The sequence below is a fragment of the Canis lupus genome, chromosome 18, assembly GCF_011100685.1.
Source record: "Canis lupus familiaris isolate Mischka breed German Shepherd chromosome 18, alternate assembly UU_Cfam_GSD_1.0, whole genome shotgun sequence".
Taxonomy (NCBI): Eukaryota; Metazoa; Chordata; class Mammalia; order Carnivora; family Canidae; genus Canis; species Canis lupus.
In genome coordinates, this window is record NC_049239.1 from 42,450,833 (window position 1) to 42,475,797 (window position 24,965).

The window sequence follows — 24,965 nt, forward strand, 5'->3', positions numbered from 1 at the left end:
CCTCCTCCGGACGCTCCGGCCTGCGCAAGCGCAAGAGAAACTGCCGTTCCGAGTGGAGCGCGCGGATCCCACCCCAGGGCGCATGCGCGCCTGACCCGTAAGCCCCGCCCCGCCCCGCCCCGCCCCGCCCCCTGCGCCGGCTCGCGAGCGCCTGCCGTTTCTCGGGGCGGGGCGGGGGGCAGGGCCTGGGCGGGGAGGCGCGCGCCGCTGCGTGCGTGCGCGCGCGCCGCGGGCGGGCCAGTGGAGCCGGCGGCCCTGGCACGTGATCCGGGAGCGGCTCGGTCGCTTGGTGGCTCGGTCTGTCTGTCCGTCCGCGGGTGCCATCATGGCGGACGCAGCCAGTCAGGTGCTCCTGGGCTCCGGCCTCACCATCCTGTCCCAGCCGCTCATGTACGTGAAGGTGCTCATCCAGGTATGAGTCGTCGCCATCCCCTTCCCCGCCCGGCGCCTCGTTCGGTCGCCGCTGCCCTCGGCGCTTGGCGATCGGCTCCAGCCTTCCCGGGCCTTCAGTCCCCGGAGATGCTCCTTCCCTGCTGCTGCCCCTTCCTTCCCCGCGGGCACAGCTTGCACTGCCCGCGGCTCCCGTTGTACTGCCCGTGGGCTTTCCCCAGGTCTCGCCTCCCTGCCTAAGCCGGGAGGCCGGATCCTTTCCCCGCAGCCAACTGCCGTCCTGCTCTGCCCATCCCGGTGGCTCCCGTGAACTTTGTTTTTTCTTCCCTGAGGTTGGTCCTGGCCAGTTGCCACCACAAGCTTCCCAGCCCTCCCCTCCTGCCTCTCAGAAATCAGCATTCACCTCCTCCTCCGCCCCAAACGCAGGACATGAGATCTGTTAAAAACCAATTTGAAATTCGAGGGGAGCCAACACTTTATTAGCCTTTTTTTTTTTTTTTCATTTTTATTTGCTACTGTTACTGCTGCTGTTCTGTTCCGAGATTTTAGCCCCAGATACCCAGGTAAACACAAAAAGCTCATTCAGAAGTGAGAATGGAGTGGTTGCTGATTCAAATTTCAGGTTTCACACTGAGCTCACTGAGCGCTCTCCAGCCACAGCCCATGTGGCTCATGACAGTGAAAATCACATCTGTCTGGGCTGGGAATAGTTCAGATGGAAGAGTTCAAGCATTTATGTTAGTTTCTGATCTACTGTAAAATAATCCGAAGCCGTATTTTATATTCACAGGCAAGTAAGTCAGGTTTTAACTGATGATACACTATTTGATAGTATTTTTAATTGCCTTTCTAGAATCCCCTGTGATGGGCATGCCATTCATTTTTTTAGACCTTTGTTGAGCGTTGACATAATTATGTCATGCGTTGTACCAAAAAAAGGAGCAGTTGTTAGAACCCCTGTCCTTCCTTTCCATCAGAAATATGCAAGACGCTAAAGAGAGCCACATTTCTTATTCAGCAGTTGATGCTGCTCCAAATTATGTGTTACTTGGTTGACCCATTGGATTCAGGTTCCATATGTAAAAGGCTACTATATTTTAACTAAGAACAAAACTTTGAGATGTGCTGTGACATCTAAAAGAGAATAGGCACATTTGTAGCTAGATCATGTCTTGAAGCGACATTTTGCAGTCAATCTCATAGGAGCCCATTACTCAGTACTTCTTCTATGTATTGCCAAGTGTCTTAAGGGTTTTGGTGTAATTTCCAAATACTCAGTTTTAAAAATAGTGGTATGGTAACACTCTCAGGGAGTTCAGTCAGGAGTTACTTAATTGAGCAGGTTAAGAATCACAGTAATAGCGAGTCAAAACCAAGTCCTGTGGCACTCATTCTCTAAAGTTTCCCTTTAGCACTAGAAATGCTGAATATACTGTAAAAATAAAATGATAATTGTTAATTCTAATATGGTCGTCATTGGATTGTTTTTTTTTTTAATATTCTTTTTTTTTAATTTTTTTTTTTTATTCATTTATGATAGTCACAGAGAGAGAGAGAGAGAGAAAGGCAGAGACACAGGCAGAGGGAGAAGCAGGCTCCATGCACCGGGAGCCCGATGTGGGACTCGATCCGGGGTCTCCAGGATCGCGCCCTGGGCCAAAGGCAGGCGCCAAACCGCTGCGCCACCCAGGGATCCCGCGTCGTTGGATTGTTAACGACAGTCTGCTTGTTGAACATGGCTTATACTTATTTTCTAGTTGTATCTGCATTTGCCTTTTGAGTGTTTCATCCTGCTAGACAAATACAAAGTTGATGGTGGCTTAGTCTTCTGTTTTGTCCAAATATTAAAAAATGCTTTTGTGATGCTTGGCTCAGTGGGTATAGCATGTGTCTCTTTACCTCCCACTTCATGAGTTCAAGCCCCACATTGGGTACAGAGATTACTTAAAAAAAAAAAAATGTGTTACAGGGGCACCTGTGTGGCTCAGTTAGCTGGGCATCCCAACTCATGGTTTCAGCTCAGGTCGTAATCTCAGGGTTGTGAGATTGAGCCCCTGTAGGGCTCCATGCTCACTGTCAAGTCTACTTGAGATTCTTTCTCCCTTTCCCTCTGCCCCGCCCGCCCTCCCTCCTCCAGCAAGTGCCTGCAGTCTCTCTAAGATAAATAAATCAATCTTTTTTTTTTTTTTTTTTAAGTGTTAGATTTTCAGGCACCTGGATGGCTCAGTCATGTAAGCGTCTGCCTTCGGCTCAGGTCATGATCTCAGAGTCTTAGGATCAAGTCCCACGTTGGGCTCCAGTCCCTCATTGGGCTCCCTGCTCTGCATGGAGCCTGCTTCTTCCTCTCCCTCTACCCCTCCCCCTGTTCATGTTCTCTCTCTCTCTCAAATAAAATCTTTAAAACAAATAAAGTGTTAGATTTTTCTTTAGAAAATATTTTTGAGCCTCCTCCATAAACTGTAGCTTTCCTAATGCAAAAGTTCCCTTATTCTGTTTTCAATTTGATATTAGTCTATCTCAGCTACGTGGTTTACTTTATAGAATTTGAGCCAAAAGAAAGCTTGGAGTTTACTGAAACTAGTCTTATCATTTGACAAAGTAAGAAACTGACAAGGATGATACTTCATCATTGCCTTAGAAAACATACAGTGCATTTTAACTGGGGTTAGAAGTTATAACCTTGCGGGAGGCCTGGGTGGCTCAGCGGTTGGGCATCTTCCTTTGGCCCAGGGCGTGATCCCAGGATCCGGGATAGAGTCCTGCATCGGGCTCCTTGCAGGGAGTCAGCTTCTCCTCTGTTTGTATCTCTGCCTCTCTGTCTCTGTGTCTCATGAATAAGTAAATAAAATCTTTAAAAAAAATTTATAACCTTGCAACCAAGACATTTTGGGGAATATTGCTTAGTATTGATATATTCTCTTATTTCTAAAGGTGGGATATGAGCCTCTTCCTCCAACAATAGGACGGAATATTTTTGGGCGGCAAGTATGTCAGCTTCCTGGTCTGTTTTGTTATGGTAAGTGTTTTTGATTTATTTGGAATTTGGAGGATATTGAGGACGGTGATAGGCAGAAGTTATTGAAAGAAAAGATACAGAAACCATGTTTACATGAAATTTCTATGTAACCATTTCTTTCAGCTGGAATTTAAATCTCTGACTTGTGTTCTTAGCTCAGCACATTGCAAGCATCGATGGGAAGCGTGGGTTGTTCACAGGCTTAACTCCAAGACTGTGTTCAGGTGTCCTTGGAACTGTGGTCCATGGTAAAGTTTTACAGGTAAGAAAATCAATTAATCTTCCAAAGATTTAGATTATCTTTTATGCAGTTTGTTGTACTGACCAGGAGCAATTTCAGATGTATATTTATGACCATGGCCTTTCTTCCTCTTGAAAACATTGACTTCAAATACCCATTCTTATTTCTTTCCTGGGATACAAGGGGAATTTGTATAAAATGAAGTGATTGATTTTGATCTGCACAGCCTTCTTCCTCTGAACCAGTCATTCTGAACAGAAACACTTACCTTGATCTCCTATGTAGCTCATTTTATTTATTTGAAGGAGGAAGGAAGCTGATTAAAATAGACATATTTCTTTCTGAAGGTATTTTCCTCTTATTTCTAACATTACCCCTAGTAAGATCTTTTCTGATACAAACTTATTTTTTATGTATTTATTTTTAAAAACCTTTTATTTATTTATTTATTTACTTTTTAATTTAATTTATTTATGATAGTCACACAGAGAGAGAGAGAGAGAGAGACAGAGACATAGGCAGAGGGAGAAGCAGGCTCCATGCAGGGACCCCGATATGGGATTCGATCCTGGGTCTCCAGGATCGCGCCCTGGGCCAAAGGCAGGCGCTAACCGCTGCGCCACCCAGGAATCCCTATTTATTTTTTTTAAAGATTTATTTATTTATTTATTCATGATAGAGAGAGGCAGAGACACAGGCAGAGGGAGAAGCAGGCTCCATGCAGGGAGCCTGACGCGGGACTCGATCCCGGGACTCCAGGATCATGCCCTGGGCCAAAGGCAGGTGCCAAACCGCTGAGCCACCCAGGGATCCCTAAAAACCTTTTAAAGTAAGCTCCACTCCCAACATGGGGCTTGAACTCACAACCCTGAGATCACAAGTCACATGCTATATTGACTTGGGTTAGCTAGACACCCCAGAAACTTATTTAAAAAAAAAAAAAAAACAAAAAAAACAAGGTAAACATCAAAGTCAAGATAGTGGTTATTTGTGGGGAAAGGGGAGAAGATCCATACATGGGGTTTGGGGGTAATGGCAATGATTTTCCTTGACCTGGATCACGACTGTATGGATATTGGTCTTTTAATTATTTATTCCATTGTACATTTGTATCTTGTGCACTGTTTCTGCAAATGTATTATATAAATTTCGGGGGAGAAAGCCTTTTTTTTTTAAACTTCACCAAAATGTGCATCAATCTCAGGCTAGCGGTTACTTCTGGAAAGTGGGAGAAGTGAGGGGTGAAACTTTGGCTCTCTGGATCTGTGGTATTTTGTTTCAAGAAGGCCGGAGATCTGAAGCATAAAGGGCACAATGTTAACATGTTTAACCTTGGTAATGGATATGTAGATGAATTATTTTCTTGATTTTTCTTATGTTTGAAATGTTTCACAACATGTTTGTTAAAACATCAAGGTTACATTTCTTTCTCAGTGATCCTTTTGTTTTGCCATCTTCTTTTCACCTCAAATGCCAAACCTAATGATTCTGATGGTACTGGTTTCTCAGTTGTACAACTTACCGTGTAGGTCAAACAGAATGGCCCCTTATTATATTTATAAAGATGTTATGAATATAAATTCTGTACCATTTAGAACAGTCCACGGGAAGGTATTTAGCGTGAGTGTGGTGGAGAATATAAAACTAGTGGATTTCTAGTTCATTATTCTGTCTCCTACTGGCACCAAGGTATGTTATCCTCTGTGCTTTAACTCAGTAAATGTAGCAGGATGTCCTAATCAAATCTATGTAATATCAACCTACATATCAGATGTCCTAAATTCCAAATGTTTACTAACTGCTTAAATAGTACTCAGCACAATCCTTCATTTACTTTGTAGGCTTTAACATTACTTCTAATGTTTTATCATCCGATGAGCACGTCTTGATTTTGTTGAACAGTTTCATGATCTCATTGGCTTAGATTTTTTTTTTAAGTTTTCATGTGAATTCCAGTTAATTAACATACAGTGTAATAATAGTTTCAGGTGTGCAACATAGTGATTCAGCACTTCTATGCAATACCTGGTGCTCATCGAAAGTGCTCTCCTTAATCCCCATCACCTGTTTCACACCTCCACCTCCCCTCTGGTCACCATCACTGTGTTCACTCTAGTTAAGGGACTGTTTCTTGGTTTGCCTCCCCCCTCCCTCTCTTTTTTTCCCCCTATGATTGTTTGTTTTATTTCTTAAATTCCACATATGAGTACTAATTGACTTAGATTTTAAATTCTCTTCAACTTTCCTTGATTTTTGAGTTGGAGAGGTTCCTCATTAGGGTCCTCACATGGAAGCTATTTCCCCCTTCAGTTGTTTTGTTATTCTTTACATGTGTTCCTTTTTTTTTTTTTTTTTTAAGTAAGCTCTATGTCCAGTGAGGGGATTAAACTCACAAGCCCCATAACCCTGAGATCAGGAGTTACATGCTGTACCCACTGAGTCGGCCAGTCGCCCCACTTATACTTACTCTTGTTGTCCTTGTAGGTTGAATGTGGAAACATGCTGGTGACCCATGGGTCAGAGTAATGGAGTCTTAATGGGCCCATGTTTTTGGTGGGTTGACAACTAGTCTTTTGTCCCCAGCCACACCCTCCCCTGGGCTCAGTGAAAATGTTCCCCTTACCCAAGTAAACTTTACATATGGAAAGGCAGCCGTTTCCTAGTCAGGGGGATCTATGGCTTTACATATGGACTTAGAGCAAAACTGTAAGTACTGCTTGAAACAATTCCTTCTGAACAGGAAGAGTGAGATAAAGTCGAGTTAACCAGGTTCCCTAAATAGGCATTTCACATGTAGCCCAGGGAAAATATAACAAGGGATTGGTACTACACTTAGTATCAAAGCAGCTTTGTGCGGTCAAGAAGAAAGACCAATTCAGGGTCGGTGAAATTGTTAGCCTTTATAAGAAAGAGTTCTGTGGAGAATGAAATTGAATTCTGTTCAGAATAATGTAGAAAGGACAGGTAGACAATTTTACTAAAAATGAGTGAGAATTTTTAAATATAACTGAAACTATTAGAATTACTCTAACTGAAGACATGGAATTTGACCCCAAAGCATCATTTTGCTTAGTCTTGACATTTGTTCTCTTTCTTATGATTTTTTTTTTTTTTATCTTTTTACAAAAGAGGGATCCCTGAGTGGCTCAGCGGGTTGAGCGCCTGCCTTCGGCCCGGGGTGTGATCCTGGAGTCCCAGGGTCGAGTCCCACTTCGGGCTCCCTGCATGGAGCCTGCTTCTCCCTCTGCCTGTGTCTCTGCCTCTCTCGCTCTCTCTCTGTGTCTCTCATGAATGAATAAATAAAATATTTAAAAAAAAAATCTTATCTTTTTAATCTGGTAGGACAAGTGGCTTGGTTGCTGCTTATATTTCACTAGCCCATCTTCTATTTCTCAAATACCCCACAAATAATATTTCCTCTTCAAATATAGTCTAAACTCTGGCAGTATCCAGTATTCTAGAAGAGAACAAAATCTCTCTCGCTTGTTTTAGAAACAGATCCAAAAGGAAAAGTGAGGCGATTTTAGCTATTGAGACTTGGCACCAATTCTCTGTTGTTTTGTACTGTGAAGGAAAGAGCCTTGCCCTAATTTGGTATTGGTACTACTTCTGTTTTGTAAATGAGGTAAAATCAGCACATAACTTTAAGTTTCAGGTGTACAACATTATTATTTGACATATGTATTCATTACAAAGTGATCTTCTGGTTACCATCCATCATCATACATTTGACCCCATCCCCATTTCACCCTTCCTTTCTGGCAACCTGTTCTTTCTGTCTGAGTTGGTTTGGTTTGGTTTATTTGTTTAGATTCCACATGTGAATGAAATCACAGCTTGCATCTTTCTCTTTCTACATTAATTTCATTTAACTTGATACCCTCAAGGTCCACTCGTGTTGTCCCAAATGGCAAGATTTTCTTTTTTAATGGCTGAGTGATATTTCATTTTGTGTGTGTGTATGTGTGTGTGTATATATAATTTCCATATCCATTCATCCATCAATGGCCATTTTAGGTTGTTTCTATATCTTGGCTATTGTGAATAATTTTGCGTATATTTTATCAAATTAGCGTTCATATTCTTCAGATAGCTAGCCCAGAAGTAGAAAAGCTGAATTTTACGATAGTTCTTTAAAATTTTTTTTATTAAGTGAATATGCGCAGTGTGGGGCTTAAACCTCACAACCCCAAGATCGAGTCAAACTCTCTACCAACTGAGCCAGCCAGTGCCTATGATAGTTTTATCCTTAACTTTTTGAGGAATGTCCAAACTTTTCCACAGTGGCTATACCAGTTTACATTCACATCAACAGTATCGGGGTTCATTTCTCTCCACATCATCTTTAACACTTCTTTTCGATGATACCCAGTTTATTATATATATATATATTTTTTTTATTTAAAGATTTTATTTATTTATTCATGAGAGACACAGGCAGAGGAAGAATCTGGCTCCATGCAGGGAGCCCGATGTGGGACTCGATCCTGGGTCTCCAGGATCACGCCCCGGGCTGGAGGCGGCGCTAAACCGCTGAGCCACCCAGCCTGCCCAGACAATAACCAGTTTAAATGGTGTGAGGTGATATCTCATTGTGGTGTTGGTTTGCATTTGCCTGATGATGAGTGATGTTGAACATCTTTTCATTTGCCTTTTGGCCATCTGTGTATCTTCTGCGAAGAAATGTATATTCAGATTCTCTGCCCATTTTTTAATCAGGTTGTTTGGCGTTGGTCCTGCTTTTTCATGAAAAAACTCAGGCTTTTTCCATAGCCTTAGTGCTAGGCTATGTTTTTACCAGCTTATTTTTGCTAAATGTGTGCGTGTAGTAAATAATGCCCTTGGATTTTTATTCGGATTTGTTTTCCTGTTTCTTCTTTTAGATGTGTTTTCATTTGCTCATTCCTCTGGCTGGCTAATGCCTTACTTAGCAATGAGATTATCTTAGAGATACTTCTTTCCATTGATTAATTAGAAATAGAAATTATTGGGGACACCTGGGTGGCTCAGTGGTTGAGCATCTGCCTTTGGCTCAGGGCATGATCCTGGAGTCCTGGGATCAAGTCTCGCATCGGGCTCCTTGCATGGAGCCTGCTTCTACCTCTGCCTGTGTCTCTGCCTCCCTCTCTCTCTCTGACTCTCATGAATAAATAAATAAAACCTTAAAAAAATTATTGGAGATACCCAGCCAAAAAACCCAACATGTTTTATTCTCATTTTATGTCCTCTCCCGGTGACATTGTGACAGCCCTAATCCTCCTTTCTTTTCTTTTCTCTTCTTTGTAGCATTACCAGGAATGTGACAAGGTCGAGGTATGTTGGAGCTGACTTATGCATGAGCCCCTCTCCCTTGCAAGTTATTATTGCTATTTGGTCCTCTTTAGGAGAAAGGGACAAGCACTAGGCGCCTGGGTGGCTCGGATGGTTAAGCGTCTGCCTTCAGCTCAGGTCGTGTCCCAGGGTCCTGGGATCGAGCCCTTCAGCCCCTCAGCAGAGAATCTGCTTCTCCCTATCCCGCTGCGTCTTTCCCTGCTCGTGTTCTCTCTCTATCTTTTTGTCTCCAATGAATAAATAACATCTTTTAAAAAAAAGAAGGAACAAGCAGTCAATTCCCCTTTCATTTCAGTGAGTGTTGGCATACATGGTGACCACCAGTTTGAACAGTTCTATTTAAAACCATCAAGATAGGAGCATCTGGCTGGCTCAGTGGAGTGTGCAAGTCCTGATCTTGGGGTGGGAAGTTCGAGCCCCACGTCATATGTAGAGATTATTTTTAAAAAACAAAATCTTGGGGCACCTGAGTAGCTCAGTCAGTTAAACGTCTGCCTTCAGCTCAGATCAAAATCCCAAGGTCCTAGGATCGAGCCCTTCATTGGACTCCCTGCTCTGTGGGGAGCCTGCTTCTCTCTCTGCCTGCTCTTCCCCCTGCTTGTGCTTGCTCTTTCTCATTCTCACTCGCTTGCTCTCTCAAATAAATAAAATCTTAAAAAAAAAATCCTTGGGGGCGCCCAGGTGTCTTAGTCATTTGAGCATCTACCTTTGGCTCAGATCATGGTCCCAGGGTTCTAGGATTGAGCCCCACGTTGGGCTCCCTGCTCGGTGGGGAGTCTGCCTCTCCTTCTCCCTCTCCGTCTCCCACTCATGCAGGTGCGCATGCGCTCTCTCTCTTTCTCAAATAATGCTTTAAAAACAAAATAAAAGCTTTTTTTAAAAAATGACAATAATAAATACAGCCATTAAGATATCTATCTTCTTTCATTTTGATATCTAGGATTTAGGCTCTGGAAATGTACAGAAAGAAGTCACACCTTCCTTTGACCAAGTTATCAAGGAGGTAAGAGACTGATTATTTCCTATGCTCTTTCTCTGAAACACAGTGTATACACTATGGCAGTTTGTGAAATCAGTATTATCAGGCCTATATGTTCAGTGTTTATTCCAAATGAAATTAGACCTTCAATTTAATTTAGGCTTTTCTACATGTATATCGTAAAAAAGAGAAAAAAAGCATTGCTTGCTATTTGAATTAGATGCATTTCTTTTTTTTTTTTTTTTTTTTTTAATTTATTTATGATAGTCACACACACAGAGAGAGAGAGAGGCAGAGACATAGGCAGAGGGAGAAGCAGGCTCCATGCACCGGGAGCCCGACGTGGGATTCGATCCCGGGTCTCCCGGATCGCACCCTGGGCCAAAGCTAAACCGCTGCGCCACCCAGGGATCCCTGAATTAGATGCATTTCAAGGAAACTAATTTTGTCCGCTCATCTTTAAAATCAAAGAGGTTGGGACGCCTGGGTGGCTTAGCGGTTGCGCGTCTGCCTTCGGCTCGGGACGTGATCCCAGAGTTCCCGGATCGAGTCCCACATCGGGCTCCCGGTGCATGGAGCTTGCTTCTCCCTCTGCCTGTGCCTCTGCTTCTCTCTGTGTCTCTCATGTATAAATAAATCTTTAAAAAAAATTTTTTTTTAATTTTTTATTTACTTATGATAGTCACACAGAGAGAGAGAGAGAGGCAGAGACACAGGCAGAGGGAGATGCAGGCTCCATGCACCGGGAGCCCGACGTGGGATTAGATCCCGGGTCTCCAGGATCATGCCCTGGGCCAAAGGCAGGCGCTAAACCGCTGCGCCACCCAGGGATCCCTAAAGAAATTTTTTTTTAAGAAATAAAATTGAAGAGGTTTCTACTGAAAGTATTCTTCTAATAGGGGTGTAGACCTCTGGCACAGTGGTGCTAAACCCAGTGGCTAGGCCCTTTGTGTGTTGTATATTACCTATCAGGAGATGTTCTTATAGCATTATTCTGACCCGTAATTGTTCCTCATACCCATTTCCCACTCCCTTCTTATGCCATTTGTTTCATGCCTGACTTAATATTTATGGCTTTCAAAGCTGCTCTTTTATTTCTTAGTCTCTACATTGTCTAATTGTCTTTAGTGAGATCACAGTCTTGTAGTAAATGCTGCTTTCTAAAATATACCTTTCAAAAGAAGCAGGTCTAGATGTCAAATGAATCAACTGTTTTCTGTCAATTTTCTACTTTAATAAAAAAGTAGAACTATGGAATGCCTGGGTGGCTCAGTGGTTGAGCGTCTGCCTTTGGCTTGGGGCATGATCCTGGAGTCCCAGGATCGAGTTCCACATCAGGCTTCCTGCATGGAACCTGCTTCTCCCTCTGCCTATGTATCTGCCTCTCTCTCTCTGTGTGTCTCTCATGAATAAATAAATAAAATCTTAAAAAAAAAAAAAGAAAGAGTAGAGTTATATGTATTAATATGTTTTCTTAACTTTAATTACCCCATCCTGTCCTATGGGCTCTTCTCAAGACTATCATCGGCATGGGGTTAGGGATGTCTTAACTAGATGATCGAGGATAATGTTTATTTTTTTTAAATTTTTTTAAAATTCTTATTTATTTATGATAGTCACACAGAGAGAGAGAGAGAGAGGCAGAGATACAGGCAGAGGGAGAAGCAGGCTCCATGCACCAGGAGCCCGATGTGGGATTCGATCCCGGGTCTCCAGGATCACACCCTGGATCAAAGGCAGGCGCCAAACCGCTGCGCCACCCAGGGATCCCGAGGATAATGTTTAAATGCATAAATGGATAATTGACCTGCTGTATTCACAACCTACCTCCTAAATGTTGAATATTTAATTTTCTTTGCTACTTCTTTACAGAGTCCTGAACAAGAGAGAAACTAAGATAAATAGCAGCTCTAAGATACTACACAGTTACGGGGTTGTGGTGGAAAAACAATTCAAAGTTGTTTTGTTGGCACAGATTAAACAAACAGAGCCTGACATTTGTATAACGTAGATATCAGAATCTCTGAAATCGTTCACAGCAAGAAAGCAACTTAAAAATCTAACAGGTCTCATAGTTTCATTTCAACTTGGTTATTGTTTGCTAGTGACTCTCCTCTGTTTTGTTTTTGTTTTTGTTTTTTTTTCAATCTATAAAATTGAGAACATAACAGAAATCTGCTTTGCGCATCAATTTTGAGAAATAACCATAACCGAAATCTGTGAGTTAAAGGTATGAGAGGATGACAGTTTATTTTATTGTATCACATTCAGGGTAGGAGTGCTGTGTCGCCCACATCACTTCTCACAGGAATTTGAGTGTCATTTGTTTAGATTTCAGAAGTATGTGTTGATTGTTTCTAGACAACTCGAGAAATGATGGCCCGTTCCGCTGCTACCCTCATCACACATCCCTTCCACGGTAGGTTTGCAGTTGGTAACTGAAATCTGATTTGTTACCTTACTTTTCATAGCATGCTCTCCCCTGACAGCTTAGATAGGTTGGTACGGGAATTCACTAAAGAGCCTTGCCTGCATGTTTTTTTGTTTGCTTGTTTTGGCATTTATCCAGCTTATCCAGAGAGCAAAGTGTCTTTAGATGGAAAAACCTTTTTTCTTTTTCAGGGCTATCAAAATTTATCTCGACGTAGTTTTAAAAAATCTTTTCTCTATGTTCTGCAGTGATCACACTGAGATCTATGGTACAATTCATTGGCAGAGAATCCAAGTACTGGTAAGCATTTTTGTTTTCAAAGAGATCTATTGAAAAAACAAACAAACAAAAAAAACCAGAGATCTATTGAAGTGCCTTACATTTTTATGGTTCCTTAAGAGTTAACAGAACAAAATGATCTATCATTTGATCTGTGCAAAAGTGAACAAACAAAAAATGGTAAAATAGAAGAAAATGGCCCAGATTTAAGAGCTTATTACCCAGGATCTCAAGAGTAAGTTGCAGAGCCACTGAAGCCAAAATTCACCCTGACTCCATGTGACTACACCCTTAGGTAGTAATACCTCCACTTCTGTCTCCAAATTCAGCTATCTTTGCAGAGTGTAAGTGGCAGAAAAGGGAGTGGGATATAAATTTCCTTGTCAAAAGTGATAATAAGAACTTTTTTTTACTAGCTCCAAAATAATCCTCATGTATTTTTGCTTTTCCATCTTTTATACCTAGTGGACTTTATGACTCCATAGTAACCATCTATCGCGAAGAGGGCATCCTAGGATTTTTTGCGTAAGTAAATTGTTGATTTACGTATGCAGTTATTTGTGGGAGTGGAAAGCTTTAATGAGAATCAGGGCACAACTCCTGGCTTAACTTCTATTAAAGCTCCTTTTTAAAAAAAAAAAAAAGACTATTTATTTATTTATGAGAGACACACAGAGAGAGTGAGAGAGAGAGAGGCAGAGACACAGGCAGAGGGACAAGCAGGCTCCATGCAGGGAGCCTGACGTGGGACTCAATCCCAAGACCCCAGGATCACCCCCTGGGCTGAAGGGGGTGCTAAACCGCTGAGCCCCCAGGCTGCCCTATTAAAGCTCTTCTTATTTTATTTTTTTAAAGCTCCTCTTACTTTAATTCTCTTGTAAAGATCCCAAAATTTTGCTTGTGGGTATCTAAAACATTGGAAATTAGTGTTTTGTTTGGGAGTTTTTGTTTTGTTCAATTCCGTTAAAATTTTGTTAAATTAATTCTAAGTTTCTGGGATCCCTGGGTGGCTCAGTGGTTTGGCGTCTGTCTTTGGCTCAGGGCGTGATCCTGAAGACCCAGGATCAAGTCCCACATCAGGCTCCCTGCATGGAGCCTGCTTCTCCCTCTGCCTATGTCTCTGCTTCTCTCTCTCTGTGTCTCTTATGAATGAATAAATAAATAAAATCTTTAAAAAAATTTAATTCTAAGTTTCTACCTTTATAATAAGTTCCTAATGATGTACAGTTGATAAACTGGGGAAACTTAGTTTTTGAAAAATGGGAAAATTCTCTTCCTTACCCTGAGAGTAATACATTTTTGTAAGGCTGTGTTCGTTCCCTTGGGTTTCCTTTGGAAGAACTTAGACTACCATCTCATTCTTTTATTAACAACAGAAATTATTGAATTTAAATAAAATATTAATTAATTAATTAATTAATTTATTTATTTATTAAAAAACAGAAACTAGAAATGGTCCTTTTTCATTTTCAGTGTTTCCAAGTAAGCATTTTTATTTGCACGTCATAGCCTGGGAGGGGGCACCTGGGTCACTCAGTTGGTAGACCATGTAGCTCTTGATCTCAGGATTGTGAGTTCAAGCCCTACATTGGGTATGGAGGCTATTCTTATTTTTGAGATTAGAAAAAGTTAGCGTTCTGCAAAGTTCATTTGCTGCCAGTCACGCACCTGTAAGTGGCATTTGAACCCGGTCTCTGGTCTGTGGGGTGATTTCATCCTGCTGCTCCATGCTGCCTCACCAAGGCCACTCAGGCCCTGGGAATATGGTTTTTGGTGTCCCTTACTTCTTTCTTTTTGGGCCATTCCTGTTTTGTAATTTTGGTGTCATTTTCAGCGTTGTCAAATTTGAATATCATGTAGCTTAGCTAAAATCGTATTTGAGACTCTTCTCCAAAACCGGTACATTTTTGTTCCCCTGCTCATATTAATAGTAAGGTGAGCCACTGGGTGTAGTAGCTTTGAGGGGTGTAGCCAGCCTACATTTGAAAAATGGGAATGAAAGTCAGTACAGATTAATCTCAAATACAGTTAATTAACTATAATGAACTAGTTAGGGCTAGCTTCTGGCAGTGTCTTCTCAGTTCTCTAGAAGACTGAAATCTCTCTTTGAGAAGTGTTTGTATTGAGTAGATTATCTCTTCACTGATCACGTTTCTTGGTTCTTCTTATTTTTATTGTTTCTTCATGTAGGGGTCTTATTCCTCGCCTCCTAGGTGACATCATTTCTTTGTGGCTCTGTAACTCACTGGCCTACCTCGTCAATACCTATGCACTGGACAGTGGGGTAGGTTGTGATCTTGATAATATGTACTGGTGTGGACTTTATTGTTTTCACAGGGCAGCTTGGTTAGCTTTACAGTAAGGTGGTTGGGGTGCCTGGCTGGCTCAGTCAGTAGAGCATGTGACTCTTCAACTCAGGATTGTGAGTTCAAGCCCCAGGTTCAGTATAGAGTCTTTTTAAAAACACAAAAAGAGGATAAAGTGGGACTTTGTTACAATTTGCCGTACTCATCGATATATGGCTAAACATTATCAGTCAAGTTTTTAAAGGCTCATGGGATGGCCTATACTATTTACCATAGAAAGATGCACCTAAAATTTCCCTAGAGTATATGAGTAAGCCTAAGAAATCTAGCCCTATCTCTGTGCTGGAGATCGCATCTGTATTGATAGGTAATTTTCAAGGACACTGTGAAGGGAGACAGTTTTATAGCATAGCAAGGGTATATTTCACCTCATCTGTAGTGTTAAAGGGACTCCTGGTTTGGGCTTTTTAGAAACCTCAGCCTAGGAGGTTTTGAGAATTGGCCTTCCCTGGAAGCTATGGGCTTCTCTATACACAGGCAGCCCTATAGCATGATGGGAAATAGAACACACAGAGGGAGGACTGAACCCACGCTGTGTCCCTCTAGAGTACGGAGACTGGTCTCTTCAGCATCTGGAACACAGGAACACAGCTGGGCACATATCCCTCAGATAACACTACAACTGTCATTTCCAAGGATTGGGTTTCTAGGACTTGGGGAAAGGTTACCAGTCTCCCTGCCCTTTTTTTTTTTTTTTTTTAAATCCTGGGGCTATTACATTTGTTCCTCAGCCATCATAGTCATGTGAATTTGTCTCCTCATGTTGAATCAAGTTGATCATTTTGTCCACTCCCTTTTTATACTCATTGGTATGTTATGTTTTCATCTCAAAATTAATTTTTGGGCTATCAGATAAACTAAAAATTTAAAGATAGAATATATATTGATGTGGTTGGTGGCAGTTCGCTGTTAACATCATCTTACTTTTTTTTTACTCATTCTAATAAAGGTTTTCTTCCTGTTTTAGGTTTCTACCATGAGTGAGATGAAGAGTTATTCCCAAGCTGTCACAGGAGTGAGTTTTTCTTTAAATCCTCTTAACCTTCTAGGAAGAGTTGTGTTTTGTTTTGTTTTCTTTTAACTTTTACTTGGGTCATGTGTCATCACTACTTCAAAGCAACCAGGTGATGTCTCCCAGGAGAGTCTCCTAAGTTTATTAATGTTTGTCATAGGTGAGAATAACACAGGGTCCCTGTGTCACAGGAATGGCACTGACAAGCCCACGTGGTTTGGTCTGTTCAGCTTTTGTGGGGCATGTGGGCGTTTCTCACCACAGCTGTGCCCCCAAGTCTCAGGCCTGCTTCCCACCGCACCCTGCTGGTCCTGCCCCGAAGAGCTTCACCCTCTTGAGTCATGCGGAGTCTTCCAGTAGTTAACTTCTGAGGCAGCTTCCATCATCTTTGGAAGGACATTCACATTTTCTTACTGTTTCCAGGTTTTTTTTTTTTTCTTTTTTTTAATGCTTTGTTGTATTTAATTGCATTTACTTTTTCTCTTAAATAATGTGGTTCAGTTTACTGGAAAGAAGTCTCAGTCACAAGAAAAGCCTTCTGGCCTTTTATTAAATTATTTATTAAATTGCAGCAGTATGTTAGGAGGAGGCATCCAGGTTCAAAAATGTGTAATTTCATTTTTCTTGGGTTGCTGAGAAAGCAAAGCCAGTGTTGGAGTATTGACCACAATGGCATTAGAACTTTAAGGGAGAAGAAAGAAGAAACTAAAGATGCAGAATGGCCTAATAACTTAGCTGTCTTTTTACCACTTTACAGTTTTTTGCCAGTATGTTGACCTATCCCTTTGTGCTTGTCTCTAATCTTATGGCTGTCAACAACTGTGGGTAAGTGCCTTGTATTTCCTATGCTGGTAGTTGGCTGCCTGTGTATGTCTGACAGGTAGAGCAGTCCAGGAAAGAGTTTTGGGGAAGAAAAGTACAATTGGTGCCATTACTAGGTTTCCTAAATGTTTTCTCTATGTGCTCCATGCAGCATCAATGGCATCAATTTGTATTATAAGCAGCCACTTCATATCCTCTTAGAGAGGGCCATAGAGGCTATTTCTCAAGTACTTACAGATAGCATACACTTACCTATAGTTTAGGTCCTATTCTGGAAAGGCAGGATTGTGATTAAATTACTCTATTTACACATCTATCCTTTATTTTAAACCTATGTCCTTTTTATGAAAGTTACAAAGGTTATGTCATGGATTGAATGGCAGCCTGTATACAATGTTTTTCCTAGAAGGCCCATAGAAAAAATAAGTCTTAAAGATAGAAAATTTAGGAAATTTAGGTCCATAAAAAGTTTCTCTTTTTCTTTTTTCTCACAGAAAGTTTCTTAACCTTTGACTGTATTGGTTGGGAAGAGTGGGTGGTGATCTGGTGGCGGACGTCACTGACTTCCAGCTTCTAGATGCCAAGTGCCTGCGCCACTTTGGGCAGAAATCTTGTCTTGTGTTTAATTCCAGACTGTTCCTGTACAGTCCCTGACACAGCCATTAGACTTGTTTTCAAACAAAATGCTAATTAGAATTAGCCCCTGTGGAGTTTTGAAGATAGCTATCGTATTTGATGTCATGTCTCATTCTTTTTGTTTTGTGATCAATAGGGCAGCGGCCACATTTTAGCCCAAGACACACTTTAAGGATGAGTTGAATGTCATACTATTCCTTAGAAATTTTTTAGGGAGGAAGTGATTATGGGTTATACCTGTGTAAGGCATGTAGTCACCACAGTTTGTTTTTTAAGGATTTTATTTATTCATGAGAGACAGAGAGAGAGGCAGAGACACAGGCAGAGGGAGAAGCAGGCTCCATGCAGGGAGCCCGATGTGGGACTCAATCCTGGGACTTCAGGATCATGCCCCAAGCCAAAGGCAGACGCTCAACCACTGAGCCACCCAGGCACCCGTCACCATAGTTTAGATGCATTATTGTTCTATTTAGGTTCTTTTGAACACCATCTAATTTTTAAATCCCTTTTCCCTGCATTTTAATTATATAATTGCTAGGTTCTGAATTGTATTCATTCTCAAATTAAAAACCCAGATTTAGAAAATCCATAACTGGTTGGAGTTTCTGTTTACTTGCTGTTTCAAACCTAAACATGAGGGGCACCTGGTTGGCTTAGTTGGGGGAGCATGGAACTCTTGATATCCGGGTTGTGAGTTCAAGCCCCACATAGGGTGTAGAGATTACTTAAAAATTTTTTAAAAAGGGCAGCCCGGTGGCTCAGCGGTTTGGTGCCGCCTTCGGCCCAGGGCGTGACCCTGGAGACCTGGGATCGAGTCTCACGTCGAGCTCCCTGCGTGGGGCCTGCTTCTCCCTCTGCCTGGGCCTCTGCCTCTCTCTCACTCTTTCTCTCTCTGTGTCTCTCATTAATAAATAAATGAAAATACACTTTTAAAAAAAATCATAAAAAAGGCACCTAAATATGAGGAAGGGAAATCCTTTTTGGATGCTTGTTCTTTTCCCCGCTCCAATACAATTGTTCCATTGGAACTAAAATTGACTCTTGGGGAGCTTTCTAGGTAGGAGAATATTTTGACAGAGATTTATGGAACTCTTGAGAGAAAGCTTTGGAAACATTAATTGGAATAGCTAATCTTTTCTTCCCCCCCCTGTTTCAGGCTTGCTGGTGGATCCCCTCCTTACTCCCCAATATATACTTCTTGGATAGATTGCTGGTGCATGCTACAAAAAGAGGTACTTCTGTCTCAGTCTCTCTCTCTCTCTCCCTCTCCATTCCTCCCTCCCCCTTCACCCCTCCTCTCTCTCATATTTGATTTTATCTTGTTTGTGTTTTCTTAAACAACATCTCTGGAATCCCGAGTTAATTTTTATAGATTACTCTCTAGCTACCAGTCACTGTACCCTTTACAGTGTTCTGTGTTTCACTCCAGCATAGTTGTAGAATGTGCTGCTTAGAAGTCATCAGGAGTAGTAATGAATTAAGAAGCCCTAGATGTGATCTAGAAGCTTCTTGACCGATCACATTCAAGTTACTAATAGGGTCTGGGTAGACAGTTACCCTGCTTGTTAAAATGATGGCCGCAATGTCAGGTTATTTTTTTTCTAATCTCACCTTTTTGTAACTTCTCAGAATCGCCTTATATATTCATGTGTTTCCCTAAAGTATAGTAGAGAGGAAACTGAGAAACAGGAAATTGTTTGTTTATGACATTGTCACAGTGATGATGATGGAGCTGGTCTCTTACTTTTAATTTTTTTAGAGAATGATCTTGTCCAGACTCCAGTTTCTTCTTTATTATTGCTGTGAGGTATGTCATCTGCAACCAGAAGTTCTCAGTCTAGATAAAGCTTTATTAGGAACCTAAATAATGGGTGGCTGTGTGCTAAATTCAGCACAGGATCACTTTAAATGGCTAGCAGCTTAAAGCTGCTTTTAAGTGGGAAGCACTTTTTCAAGGATTGTAAAAGTGTATAAGGAATCCCTTTGTCACATTATAGCACTAGTAATGCATGTGAGAAAGGCCTCTGTTCACAGCCCAGGCTTCCTCAGCCTGAACTCCAAATAAAAAAGCCTAAGTGCTGTTTTTGCTCAGCATGCATGCCAGGCCAGCAGGCCCCTATGTGAATCCAGGCTAGAACACTTTAGTGATTTCCATACAGACCCACCATGAACATTCTGCGTTTCGTTCTGAGTCTTACACTCTCTATTGGGGAATCTCCTGTTGTGTTCCCCATTTAAAAGGAAAAGTGGCCCTTCTTTCCCTACTTTCTAACTAACCCTCTACTGTAGAAAGAAAGAAAGAAAATGTATTAGGGTATCAGACACCTTACCTAGGGAGTAATCAGTCCCCTAAATGCTTAGGACAATAGCAAATCTGGATGGGGTATTTACTGTGTATCAGGCATTGTGCTGAGAGCTTCGCATGTATCAGCTCTTATAATCCTCAAAATAACCATATGAGGTTAGGTACCATTCTTTTTGTCCCACTTCATATCTGAAGAAACTAGGACTTTGAACCATTAAATAACATGAATTATATAACCCAGTGTTACACAGCCTGTATTTGTGAGAGCAGGATCTAGGTGCAGTCTCACTTCAGAGTCTGTTCAATTAAGCTTAACAACATTATGACCTAATTGTGAGATTCTATTATCCTTTCTAGAGATCTGACCATTCTGGGTGAAAGCTAGCCCTTAGCGAGCAATGGGACTGTCTCAGCACTTTATATGATTGACTCATTTGATAACCCAGCCAGAGTCCAAACTGGGAGTTCTCTCTAAGCAAGTGAGATGCTTGCCTCATCCCCATGGCACACCTGTAGTTAGTTTCACGAAGCTTTGTCGCAGTTGGAGTGCATAGTGCTTCTCCCTAGTGAGAGCCCTGGGCGAGTCCTGGCCCTTTCAGTGGGTCTCCAGAAATATGTCTGGTTGCATCTCTCTGCTGATTTGGACTGGCTGACCTTGTGTTCACACTAGACTTTTATTTGTTTCTATTTTATTTTTTTTCCAGGGAAATATGAGCCGAGGAAATAGCTTGTTTTTCCGGAAGGTCCCCTTTGGGAAGACTTATTGTTGTGACCTGAGAATGTTAATTTGAAGATGTGGGGCAGGGACAGTGACATTTCTATAGTCCCAGATGCACAGAATTATGGGAGAGAATGTTGATTTCTATACAGTGTGGCGCGCTTTTTTTAATAATCATTTAATCTTGGGAAAATGGAGGTGTTCAGTGTCTGCCTTTTTTGTTCTTTTTCCCAGCACTACATAATTTACCACTGATGGTCCCCTTCTGTTATTCTGAAACGGGACGTTTTTGCTCCAGAGTCCTTATTTAAATAGGGAAGAAAAAAAAGTTTAATTTTACAAGAGGTATAGGCAGGTTTTCATGTGATTTGAATCTTAATTTTAAAGCTTTGTAAAATTGTAAGGCTTTCTCAAGAAAGAAAGAATTCCATAAAACTTAAGAAATATAATAAGGTAAATTACTTGGGAGATTATTAATTACCTTTCTTTAGTAGACCCTAAAGCCTCAGCATCCATCAGAATCTGCCTCCCATTAAATGCTTCTAAGCACGTTTGATTAACTCTGTCTCTCATCCTTCAAAAAAAAAAAAGAATCTATTGCTAAATTACCCTGGAAAATCTCTCCACTGGGTATCCTCTCCTTCAGTCTCTTACTGCAAAGTAACAAATTGTTGCCAACAACAAAAACAAAGGGAAAATTACAGAGAACAAGCAAGATTTGGAAAGGAAGCCATAATAGCTTCCTCCCTCCCACCCGGCGACCACGCAAAAGAAACTCTTGTCGTAAAAATATGAGAAGCAAATACTGTAGCAGTAGCCTCTTCTGTAAGAGTGAAGTCTTTGTATATCAGATTTTCTGTACAGATTATCATCTTACAATCTTTTCTTCAGTTTTTAATTTTCATTTTTGTTGTTGCAGAAGGTGAGTAATTTGCTTTTCCTTCCTACCTGGTAATGCACACTTAGATCCACAGGGCACTTAGGATATTGACCACCTCGCATGTCATACTCTCAGGCATGTTAGCATTCATAGGAGAAAAAAAATACCATTTTAGAGGGAAATAATTTCAACTCAAGCATAAAGCTCCTATTTACTCAGGCCTTTATAAAGCAGGTTCAAATGCTCTAGGATGAGAAAGCATATGGTTTCACTAATTTAATCCACTGGGATGTTGCCAAATGACTAAGCACTTAATTTGCTGCTTCTCACACTTCTCTATCAAAAGAGCAGCGCCCATAATATTAGAGTGAGCATGCAGGGGTCTCCTCTCTCCCTCAGGGTTTAGGAATACAGCCTGAAGCTCATGAGAAGCCTACCTTGAAATGTCTTTGATGTCTCTTAACTGTCTCAAAAAGTAATGTAAATTTTATATTCTATTCAATATTATCTGCATTTGTTTTAATATAAAAATGTTTTGCATTACCCACTTTTTCCCCCCAAAAAAACCTTCAGTAAAGATGATCTAGGAAAATGTGCCATGTTTATTATCCTGTGGCTTCTGTGCTTTTTCCTAGTTGAGAAGCTTAGTGGACTATAAGCACTATCTGCCACCAGAGGGCACCAGGGCTTTGGTTTTGCCTGTGCAAGTTGGGCCATGAAGGATTTTAGGAAGTAGTGTCCAGTGAGTCTGACTTCCTCCAAGCTACAGATCCAATAAGGGTACTTATACCAGTGGCCCTCCATAAAATTACATAGGCTGTTAGCGGTCAAACATCTAAAATTTATTCAAGGGTTAAACACATGCAGGGACTTTTAAGGTTCACCTGCAAAAATAATAAACAGATTCCTGTGTAAATAAGAACTGAGATAAGGATCATCTAGTAAGTTGCATCTGTGAAACTGGGTGGGTGGTTTGCCCTGGCAGTGCTGAGGTGAGTTGCCAAGAAATAATCCCCCAGGAAGTGTGATGGTCATTGAAGCCTTGATTGAAGAAAAGAATCTGGGGGTTTCCTACAACTTTTGGAGTGACTATAAAAATAGCAGGGCATAAAAGCAGCCTTAAGGTGAAAGAAACTTTAAACATAGCCCTATATGGGGCACCTGGGTGGCTTAGTCGGTTAAGATCTGACTCTTGATCTCAGCTCAGGTCTTTATTTTTTTTTTAATTAATTAATTAATTTTTTTCAGCTAAGGTCTTGATCTCAGGGTCATGAGTTTGAGGCCCAGGATGGGCTCCACGCTGGGCATAGAGCCTGCTTAAAAAACAAAAAACATAGCCCCACGTTCCAGCTTCTTACTGAACCTAAACACAACCTTGGTTTCTATAGTTTTCTACTCTAAAAATACCCTCCTTTCCCTCTCTGCATTGAGATTGTCCCTGTACGGTGAGATTCCATCCTAGTATAGTCTCTCAGTCCTCCCAGCCAGGTGAGGTCGGCTTCTAAACTCCTCTCCTTCAAGGCTTGTAATTACAGTACAAACTAGTCTGACAAAATGGAAACTGCATCAGTGCTAAGTTCAAGGCTGACACAGCAGTAGCATTACTTCTCTCTGATCTGAAAATCAGGGTGGGGCGAGGTCGGGGTGAAAATCCTATTTAGCCCTTTAAAGCAGGCCCACCAAAACGGCAGCTTTGCTGGACTTAGAAAAAGTAGCCTGTCCTGTCGGAGTCCATGCAGTTGGTCAGGTGAAGGTGCCGTGGCCGGTTAAAGGAGCAAGAAGAAAAAAAAACATTGGGAAGGAATGAAAGTAATGACTATTGAGCCTGTTGTGTAAGTTTTAATTCTCGGAATCTTTGGTAGAGTAGGTATCCCCACTTCATTTTTTTTGTTTTTTTTTTGTTTTTTTTTTTTGTTTTTTTTGGTATCCCCACTTCAGAAGGAAAGAAAAAATTTAGGAATAAGGAAAATTAGTAACTCATTCAGAATTACATAAATAATTCCAAGTTGGATTCACACCTGAGCCTTTTGAATCCAAGGTATGTTTTCTGCTTTACGGAGGCTGTGAAATGCTGAGAAGAAAGTAGCTACGGGACCAGCTAAGTAATTCAGCCATGTAAGCAAAAAGGCCCTGCATTTTGGTCAAAGCAGTGAAACCAACAAATATGCCGCCCAGAGTAGAGTAGACTGGTCTTAAATCAGGAAAGACCACACCTCTGCCTCTGCAGAACCAGAGAGGTAAAGCAGTCGAGACTTGATCGCCATTGCTTTTCTTGACCATTTTGATAGTTTATGCAGATGGAAGGCTGAGTTATTATATCCTGCAGATCCCTAGGAACACCATCAGTCCATGTGTGTGGACTTTCCACTACATTTGGGGGATTACAGTTCTTGATGTGTCAATTCCTCTGGTGGATTCTTCTAGAACATTCTTGTATATTGACCGGGTTCATTCAGACTGCCTCCTTTTTTTTCTTTTTTTTTTTTTCTTTTTTTTTTTCAGACTGCCTCCTTAACTGTGCCATAGTGATTTATATCTTTGGAAGTTTTTATCTTTTAGATATAAACAAAGACGTGTGTTTTATCTCTTTGCAAAGATTTTTAGGCTTACCTAAGGATGTCACATGTAACCTCTCATTTTTTTCTCCCTCTACCAATCCCTCATCTTACTGTCTTCAGATGAGTCTTGCATTTTGGTTTTTGTCTTGGAAACTTGTGAATGAAAGATTCTTCTGTCATCAACCAAAAAATACCCCCTTTCAGGAAAATATCTTTGGTAATAGCGATTAATTTTCTAAGGCAACTGCGACTGTTTTCCTTCCAACCACCTCTGTGTGTGACAATCAGCTTCCTTATCTGTTTGCTGGAGAAGGCCCCCTAGCAATGCATGTGTTCAGCCTCCCCAGCAGGCGCTGCTAGTTCCCCACCATTGCATGGCTAGGAGACAGAATCTGAAAAGCCCATTTGTCCTTCGTCTTGTAAGTGGATTCGATTCCTCTGTAGTCCAGACCCCAAATGTCCTGGGGACCAGTTAGACAGATTTTGCATTAAAACCACAACTGGGGCAGCCCGGGTGACTCAGTGTTTTAGTGCCACCTTCAGCCCAGTGCCTGATCCTGGGGACCTGGGATCGAGTCCCATGTCAGGCTCCCTGCATGGAGCCTGCTTCTCCCTCTGCCTGTGTCTCTGCCTCTCTCTCTCTCTCTCATCTCTCATGAATAAATAAAATCTTAAAAAAAAAAAAAAAAAAAAACACAACTGTTCTGGAACCGACATACTGCAACCCTGAAAAAGAATGTTCTCAGATAGATGCAGATCAGTAGCAAACACCAAAATGTGGGAGAACAAACAGTTTTTCAGAGGGTGGCAAGGGAAAGAGGGAGAGAAACAGAAATAGGACCCAGAGGTTCTCTTCAAGATTCGCCACCTTCCTGAGAGGGAGAGCAAGTAACGAAACCAACCTTGCCCTTCCCAAAGTCTGCAATATGACAATGGATAAGAGAGTTTTCTAGCAGCACCAGCTCCTTCCTTGCTCAGGCAGCCGGAAGAATGGATTCTTC

The 24,965-nt window shown here is 41.5% G+C and overlaps 1 protein-coding gene across 2 annotated transcripts; it reads left to right on the plus strand.

Moving 5' to 3' along the window:
• Positions 1-229: 229 nt before the first annotated feature.
• Positions 230-22,000, plus strand: MTCH2 (mitochondrial carrier 2). 2 transcript variants are annotated; one of them, XM_038563273.1, is made up of 13 exons: positions 231-412; positions 3,322-3,406; positions 3,562-3,668; positions 8,934-8,960; positions 9,919-9,981; positions 12,319-12,376; positions 12,637-12,688; positions 13,133-13,192; positions 14,858-14,951; positions 16,001-16,048; positions 16,803-16,870; positions 18,660-18,735; positions 20,513-22,000. In XM_038563273.1, exons 1-13 carry the CDS (start codon positions 326-328, stop codon positions 20,597-20,599), a joined length of 912 nt encoding a protein of 303 aa, XP_038419201.1. In that variant the 5' UTR covers positions 231-325; the 3' UTR covers positions 20,600-22,000. The 2 variants fall into 2 exon arrangements, with proteins under 2 accessions (XP_038419202.1, XP_038419201.1); XM_038563274.1 differs by lacking the exon at positions 8,934-8,960 and having other exon boundaries at positions 230-412.
• The last annotated feature ends 2,965 nt before the right edge of the window (positions 22,001-24,965 follow it).

Bases quoted from the DNA above. Each gene is read 5' to 3' on its own strand.
- MTCH2 (XM_038563273.1), top strand. From the start codon at position 326: ATGGCGGACGCAGCCAGTCAGGTGCTCCTGGGCTCCGGCCTCACCATC. The intron at 3,407-3,561 runs GTAAGTGTTTTT...TTGTGTTCTTAG, and splicing joins TCCTGGTCTGTTTTGTTATG to CTCAGCACATTGCAAGCATC. The intron at 12,689-13,132 runs GTAAGCATTTTT...TTTTATACCTAG, and splicing joins GGCAGAGAATCCAAGTACTG to TGGACTTTATGACTCCATAG.